The 8,317-nt window shown below is 55.5% G+C and overlaps 1 protein-coding gene across 7 annotated transcripts in view; it reads right to left on the reverse strand.

The window, feature by feature from the left end:
- The window catches only part of THAP4 (THAP domain containing 4), a 43,042-nt gene extending 34,827 nt beyond the window's left edge, over positions 1–8,215 (reverse strand). For 5 of the 7 annotated variants that reach the window (XR_007478487.1, XR_004482033.2, XM_033423480.2 and 2 more), the window contains exons 1-2: positions 7,857–8,215; positions 4,565–5,751 (exon numbers count right to left, since the gene is read on the reverse strand). Coding sequence is in view for 5 of the 7 variants with exons in the window: in XM_033423480.2 (XP_033279371.1) it covers positions 4,565–5,751; positions 7,857–8,215 (1,546 nt within the window). In the remaining 2 variants the exon portion in view is untranslated. Of the gene's footprint in view, positions 1–4,564; positions 5,752–6,997; positions 7,149–7,436; positions 7,659–7,856 lie in introns of those variants that run through there. The other 2 variants (XM_049712416.1, XM_049712417.1) reach the window with 2 other exon arrangements.
- Between the last annotated feature and the right edge of the window lie 102 nt (positions 8,216–8,317).

The following is an 8,317-nucleotide window of genomic DNA, read 5'->3' on the forward strand; positions in this document are numbered from 1 at the left end:
GCCGGGACTCAGACGCGTGCAGTGGTCGCCTTCCTCCCCAGGCCTTCAGTGGGGCAAGGCTGGTGCTCCTGTGTTTGTGCTTGTTTGAAAGATTCCTCTTTTTGTCCCTTCCCCAACCATGTTTTTCTTGCCCAGCAATGATTCATCTTCAATGGTTTGAAATCACAAAATTTCTACCCACTCAATCTTTTACTTCATTCTACTGAGTTGGTCTTAAATAAAATCCTCTTGAGATTTGTATCTTTGAAAGATACTCTGTTTTGTTAACAATAGTTTGTCAGTGGAAAAAAAATCCAAGTATAAGACAGGAACCTAAATGTAAACTGTGGACTTAGTTACTAACAACGTATCTATATGGGTTCATAACTTGTAATGAATGAACCACACTAACACAAGTGGAAATGCAAGATGTTAGTAGCAGGGGAAACTGTGGGGGAATTTCCTGTACTATCTGCTGACTACTCTCAAACTTTCCTTAAAAAATCCTCTATTAATCAGAAAATAATCAATGGAAGGTAGGGAGTAGGTAAAAATATAGATGAAACAAGAGTATCAGAATGCTGATAAATGTTGAAGCTAGGGGGTAGGCACAAGGGGGTTATTATACTTTTCTGTTTAATTTGTACATGTTCAAGATTTCCACAATAAAAAGCTTTTAAAACTCCAGATTAGCTCAAGAACTGTCTGTATAATGAATAAAAGAGCAGGAAGAAAACAGATATTTTTGAAGCAAGTATTAAATTAAAACTGAGGGCACGGCTGAATCACACTTGATAGTGGACATCCTCGTCACATCAGGGACATTCACAGGTCAGTGGGCAAGGCGGGAATGGCACGGTCAGGGAAGGACAGAGAGGGGATGAACGCGGAAAGATGTTCATCCTCACTGGTTCACAGAAAGGCCAGCAACGCGGGCTGGTGCGGCATGACGCCTGGACTCAGCACGGGCTCAGGGACAGAGCACCCCATCCTGTGGGAATGCCACTCAGCACCAGCTTTCTGGAGGGCAAACTTCCCAGAGCCCGGAATCTGCAGGTCCACTGGCCGGGCTTCTCTGCTTCAGGGATTCTGTCCAAAAAAATGGGACTGGCTGAAGGTCACGGACTGAATAAACATGTGTACAGTCCCTTCAACACACCCTATAAAATCATCAGAAGGTTCCTTCACCGATGAATGAAGTCGTAAGCACACTGGGAACGGTCAAGGGAGCAGATGCCAAGGAGAGCCGCAGGCGGGGACCATGGCTCCGAGCGGGGCCCTGCATGGCCTCTCTCCCTCCCACCCCTCCCACTGCCCCTGGCCCAGCTCCTCCTGCAGCCTCTCCCTCCACCCCAGGGAGCCCAGGAGCAGAGGGGCAGCACCCACCCCCGCCCCCTCCTCAGGGCCCAGTGCGCTCCTGTCTGTCCTCACGGCTCTCCCTGTCCACCTGGGCCCCAGCAGACACCTGCTCCCTCGTCCGCATCTGACACACACAACTTTCCCGTGGAGCCGTGTTCCCTTCTGGCTACTGCCCACTGTCCCCACAGCTCGACCTCTTAAAGTGCCTGGTCCCCAGCCACCCTCACCGGCCCCTCCCTTCACTGGCTCTACACCCAGCTCCATTCCCACCACTCCAAGGAGACTGTGGTCACCAGTGACCCCATGTGGCCGAGTCAGCCATCCTTTCTCCATTCTGATCAGAGCTGCGGCAGCCCAGCAAAGCACCCCCCTTTCTACAATACCTGTTTCTCCCCCCTCTGTAGGCACACACATGCAACCTCAAGAGGCTGGGTGCTGGCTCTCTGGCATCAGCACCTATGAGGCATCTCAAACTCGATTCCTCTCAAAGTTTCTCTGTCATATGAGTTCCCCCCAAATCATTAACTATTTATCCAAAAGAGGGAAAAATTGGTAACGATAAATCATGGTGAATAAAGTAACCAATACCACGTGTACGTGCATCTACTGGGGAGATGAGGATTTGGAGCTCAGATCAGAGACGACCCGCAGGGGGGAGGGATGGGGGGAGGGACGGGGCTGGGAAGGGGCACAGGAGCCCCTCAACTCAAGCATTTACAGGAAGACAGGATGAAGGCTGACAGACACCCATCAGAATAGAAAAAGAAACAACGAGAAAGCCTAACAAATTAAAAAATAAAATAGTCAGGCCCAAGTTTCAATTTATCTATAATCCCAGTTGTAAACGGATTAAATTACTTTATATAAGGCTCTCAGATTGAGCTAAAATATAGCTACAAAATAAAGGGATATAAAAAGGTTGAAAATAAGGAGACAAAGAAGTAAAACTTTAAATGGGACAAAATAGGCCTTTCTGTTTGGTAACATGGAGGCATACTCACGTATCTAATAACATGGTCTGTAAATACAGTTAAACTGAACAGACATTCAAGAAGCAATAGCACCTCAGGAATCACAGTGACAGACCTACCTCACCTCTTAAAAATCAACAGATCAGGGACTTCCCTGGTGGTCCAGTGGTTAAGAATCTGCCTTACAATGCAGGGGACGTGGGTTCAATCCCTGGTCAGGGAACTAAGATCCCACATGCTGATGGGCAACTTAAGCCCGTGTGCTGCAACTACTGAGCCCAGGCCCTCTGGAGCCCACACTCCACAACTAGAGAGAACCCCTCGCACTGCAACGAAAGATCCCACGTGCTGCAACTAAGACCCAACGCAGCCAAAAATAAATAAATTAAAAAAAAAAATCAGCAGATCAGTGGATACAGTAAGTTAGGAAACAGATCAGTTGACCAGTAAAATAAGCTAGATCCAGCCTCAGCCAGACAGAACAATGTAACCAATCGATGGACAGGACACCTTCTTCTCAAGCTGTAAGGAAACAGTCACAAACAAAGAGCATTCTGAGCCACAATGAAACCTCAGAAGATTCTATAAAGCAAGCATCTTTAAGTCACTGAACCTTAACAATAACACAAAAAATTAACTCCCTTCCCCCAATCCATCCACTTGAAAACCACAACACCCTCCTAAACAACTCAAGTTAAAGAGGGAATCAAGACTGAAATTACAAACTCTTTAGAAACTAAGGGCAAGGAGAGCGACAGGAGGCGGGTCTGTGGCGGGGAGCCAAAGGGACAGAAGGAGGGATCCAGCCTCAACTGCAGGTACCGGGAAACATAAACTGTCCCCAAAGACGTTATGCACTTCCCTCCAGGAGCCAGAACAGCTATAAAACTCAAGAAAGCAAAAAGAAGTCAGGAAGAAGGAAGCAGAAACAACAACGGAGACCTAATCAATGCAGGCTGTTTGGAAAGACCTGCAATAGTGACAAACTTTGGGGCGTCTGACCAAGAGGAGCAGAAAAAGGTACCAAGAATATCAGGTACGAGAAACTACAAAAACCACTTTAAAATAACAGGAGAATGTAGTGTGTAACTCTGACCAGTACATCAGGATGGCTTTGGGTTTTGCTTTTGTTTTTGGTTGTGCTGATGGTTGTTGACCTGGGGGTCTAGTAGGCCCTGAACAGCCTGTCACACACTGGAGCCTTTTCTCACCTGCAGTGGTAATTGCAACCTGGAAGACAAACGCTGATTCAGACTAAATGCACGATGTGGTAGGAAAATGGTTTCCACCTTTATACACATAACAGGCAAAAGATACTAACCTCAAAACTGATTCTGTAAGAAATAAAAGTTGGCATGCTGCAACTAAGAAGCCCACATGCCACAACCAAAGATCCCATGTGCCGCAACTAAGACCCGATGCAGCCAAATAAATATATTTTTCATAAAACATTAAAAAAAGTCTAAGAATACACACTAATTTTTTTTTTTTTTCCTGCAGTACGCGGGCCTCTCACTGTTGTGGCCTCTCCCGCTGCGGAGCACAGGCTCCAGACGCGCAGGCTCAGCGGCCATGGCTCACGGGCCCAGCTGCTCTGCAGCATGTGGGATCCTCCCAGACCGGGGCACAAACCCTCATCCCCTCCATCGGCAGGCGGACTCCCAACCACCACGCCACCAGGGAAGCCCTACACACTAAATTTTAATGGCAACCAGGAATAAAAGTGGGGAGGTGAGTGGGAAAGGGGAATTTTCACCACTTCTTAGCCGACGTATTTCTGCAGTGTTCTTACGAGAGAACATACTCTACTCGAATAGGTGTTTAAAAGTTTTAAAAAGTTATTATTAATGTTCAAAATGCTTAACGTCAGGATATTCATCACAACCCAACTGGAAAGAACCTCCTCATGATTTTAAGAGTCTCCTACGATCTTTCTAATGGCTCACCGTGTCTGTCTAAGCTTACGTTTCGACCCTAACTCGTTAGCAACTACTGTCTGCGTGAGGTCTGCGGCAGGAAGGGACCCCAGTGGGGTGGAGGACCAGCTGTCCGGGCCCCACCACCGTGGTTCTGGGTCTCCCACCCCTCCTTCCTCACCGGCTAAAGCTCCCAGCTATAGCCACCTCCCAGGCACCCCGGAGCCCAGCCGGTGAGGCGAGCTCGCCAGCCTGGCTCCCCTTCTCGGGAGGCACCGCACGGCGCAGGCCCCGCGCTCGCGAACCCCAGCCGCGCGGGCGCCAGGCCCGGGTACTGACCGCGGCCGGGGGCCAGCAGGCTGCTCAGGTGGGGGAGGCTCAGCCGCCGCAGCCGGTCCAGCTTCTCCCGCAGCTCGCGCACCTGGCTGTCCGAGCGGCTGACCCTCTGGCGCAGGGCCCTCAGCTCGCCGTTCTTCTTCTCCACCTGCTCCTGCAGGCAGCACACCTGGCTCTTGCTCTGGCGGGAGGAGAAGCAGTAGGAGTGCAGCGAGTCGATAAGCTTGCAGGCTCCTGACGCCGACAGGATGACCTCGTTGATGGACATGGGGCTGGCGTCGCTGTGCTCGCTCTGCACGGCCTCGGCCGCCGGCTTCGGGGTCACGTCGGTCGGAGGCGCCGAGGGGCCCTGCGCGGGCTTCTGCGGCGTGGCTGTGAGCGATGAGCTCGCCGTGGGGGGCGCGCGTGGCGGGCTCTGCGCCGGCCCCTTATCGGGCCCCGGGCTGCTCCCGCTGCAGCCGGGCTCGGCGTCTCTCTTCGGCCTCTTGCGGTCCACGGGCTCCCGGGGGACGGCCGGCCTCTCGCGGGCATGCTTGGAGGAGAAACTGTAGGAATGAAGCGAGCCAATGAACTTGCAGGCCCCCGACCCCGGGGGGGTAAAGTCATCCACGGAAATGCCGCTCCTGTCCACCAGGCCCCCGTCCGGGGAGGTGGCGTTCTCGTCGCCGGCATCCACAGCACAAGTGTTGGCTTCTCCCTGGCCGCCGGACGCGGTGGCGGAGGCCGGACCGTCATCTCCGTGTCCTTCCGGAGGCTGTCGGGCCCGCTGCAGACCGGCGGCCTCCCGGGTAGCCCTGGCTGCGGGTCTGCCCTGTGATGTGCCCCGCTTCAGCTTGCGGGACTCGGGCTTGGCCATTAGGCTTTCACTCGAGCACGACGACGACGACCCTGCAGCTGCCTTCCCGTCGGCAATGTCACTTGCATGTGCCCTCAGACCCCCCGAGGCCTTCCTGGTGTCCTTTCTCCGGGGGCGGCCATGGCCTCCGGCCCCCCTTTTCTTCTCAGCCAGGTGGAAGATGGACGGCACGGCCGTGGGCTTGAGCAGGCGGTGCTGGTCCTCCAGTCTCTTGGAGAAGCTATCTTTGGTGAAATGTTCACTACAGAGGAAAGAATACTTAGTGGGCGTCCAGTTATCCCTCTGAACAGCCTTCAACCACTGGATCAGACGTTTTGAGTCCTTCAGGGGGAATCTGCAGGACAAATGACAAATTAGAAAAAAATAATTAAATGCCTCCCCCTACTACTATCAACTATAAAAGCAGAACAAGTGTATTTGCAAACACCCCAACCTGTGTTGACTTTACCCATTTAAAAACTTAACAAAGATCTAAGAAATACCTTCTACTTGCAACTTATTACTGAAATAGAAAGATTAAAGACGGCACTGCCTGCCCTTAAGAAGCTTACAGTCCATAGGGTGGATAAAGAGTGAAGGTGGATACCTCCTCCCAGGCTGTGGTAAATGCCCTGCAGGGATACAGAATCCTTGGAGAGACAGCACCAGATGGACAGCGGGAAAGGCTGCAGGAAACCCTGGAAATAGTTCCTAGAAGCTCATAGCTGGCCAACCCTCCTGGTGTGCCTGGGATGCAAGACTTGGGGTGCCCAAAGGAAGATGGTTGCCCCTCCCCATTTAGAAGTCAGGCCAAGCGTCAGACAGCAGAGATGGGAGCAAGAGGCCAGGAGAGCGTCCCAGACACACACACCCCTGCCCCCGTGCCCCAGCTGCGGCTCAAGGAGCTGAGGATGCGAAACTAGCTTGCAGAGCAGGCGAGACTCAACAGCCGTGGCTCTGCGGCTCCCTTTGAAAAGCAACCAGTCCCTGGCAAACACTGAAAAAGACACTTAATGATCATTTTTTTCTCATTCAGTCAAGATGTCTACTTAGAAAACTCTGGTGAAACTACACATACGAGGGTGGGAGTAGAGCGGCCATTCCAGAGGGCTGTTCTGCTGCACCTGAGGTCACCTAACCCACCTGACGCTGCTGGGGACCAGGACCATGGGGAGACCAACTCCTCATGAAGCTCCAAGCAGCATGATCCTCTAAATTTCCTCACTGCTTTGGGAGCCCATTACCCGAAGCTCCCTCCACCCCCCAGTTCCCACGTCCTCGGCCATTATGAATGCCAAGAGCAGCCTCCTCTGCAATGCTTTGCCTCCGTTTTCAAATACAGTCACAAAACTAAGGGCTCTGAAGGAAACTCAAGTAAGCATGCTGGCTGACCGCTGAAACGACCTGCTGTTACTATCCTGATAGGTTGCAACGACCTAAGACTTAGCGCAACCCACCATGAACTTCCAGTAAGACTACAGGACAAATGTCCTCCAGGTTTGCAAAACTTGAACACCATCCTGCAATGTCAAAAGGAAAACAGAAAAGTATCCGAGAGGAGATTTCTAAGGTGAAGTTCCTTCTGCTCACTGTTCTGGTACCTCCAGCGTGGAGGTCGTAGAAAAGGACTCGCCGTAAGAAGCTGAATTCCAGAGCCTTCACGAAGCAGGCCAGGCCAGAAAGAAGGCCAGCCCCTGTCCTGCCTCGGGCCGGTTTCAGTGGGCGCCCACGGAACAGAGCCCTCCACGACTCGCAGCTAAGCCCCGGCGAGGAGCGGGCTGGGCCGGCCCCACGCTGGATGCTGTCAGGGACCTCCCGGGACTCACCTCCGCGCGGCAGGGCTACCTTCCCCGAGGCCAACCGCGAGGCCCCTTCTAGGACACAGCGTCTGGAGCGCGTGTTAATCCACGAGGCGCATTTGCTCGGCCACATCCTTGATCGCAGAGATCAAGACGGGCTCCCCCGTGACGAAAAAAGCAGAAAAGTCACAGCAAACACAAGACGACAACCGACCGAAAGAAGCGTGTTTCCAGAACACACCGTTTCTGGAGGCTGGCGGCGCCAACCCGAACCCATGGGGCGCAGGGTGGCCACGGGGTGGTGGAGAGGCTGCCGAGGCCGCGGCGTGGGCGCCGGGCGGCCTCCGAGTGGGCATGGGGAGCGCACCGGCGGCCGAGGGTCGCGGGGGTCGGGTGGCCGCGGATGGAAGCCGCCAGCCGCGGTGGCCCGAGGCGCCCGGCCCAGAGACGCCGGCCGGGCCAAGGTCACACAGCGCCGCGCTGACTCACTCGCGGGACCGGCCCGGGGCCCGCGCCCTGAGCGACCCCGCGTCCGACAGGGCCGCGCGGCCTCAGTCTCCCCGCGCGGCCGGGCCGGGCCGGGCCGAGCCGGGCCGGGCGGGGGCGTGGCCCGCGGGCCGCGCGGGCGGCGGGCCGGCGGCGGCGGGCGGGGCCCGGTTACCTGTGGAAGGAGACGGCGCGCTTTTCCCCCTTGCCCTGCCGGTTGGAGCAGTTCGCGGCCGCGCAGCAGATCACCATCTCGGGCCTCGGGCCGCCGCGCCGCCGCCTGGCTCCGGCCCTCGTCTCGCCGCGCCGAGCCCCGGGCGGGACCGCCCCGAGGGGAGGGCGCGCGGCGACACGGCTGCGGGACGTGGGAGCCAGCCCCGCGGCTCCCGCCGTACGGCAAGATGGCGGCGCCCGGCCGCCCGCCGCCCGGCCGCCAGGCCCGGTCCTCGGCGCGCCCTGGATACCCGGCACCTGGCGGGGCGCAGCCCGTGGCTCGCGGCGTCTAGGGTGGGCGGGGGCGCCCCGGGCCGGCATCGCCCTGCGGCGACATGGCGCATGGGGGGCATCCGTACGGCAAGATGGCCGCGCCGGCGGGCCTGAGCGCACGACGGGCTCACGAGCCCGCCCCGGTGCCCT

This window comes from Orcinus orca, chromosome 7 (genome assembly GCF_937001465.1).
Source record: "Orcinus orca chromosome 7, mOrcOrc1.1, whole genome shotgun sequence".
Taxonomy (NCBI): Eukaryota; Metazoa; Chordata; class Mammalia; order Artiodactyla; family Delphinidae; genus Orcinus; species Orcinus orca.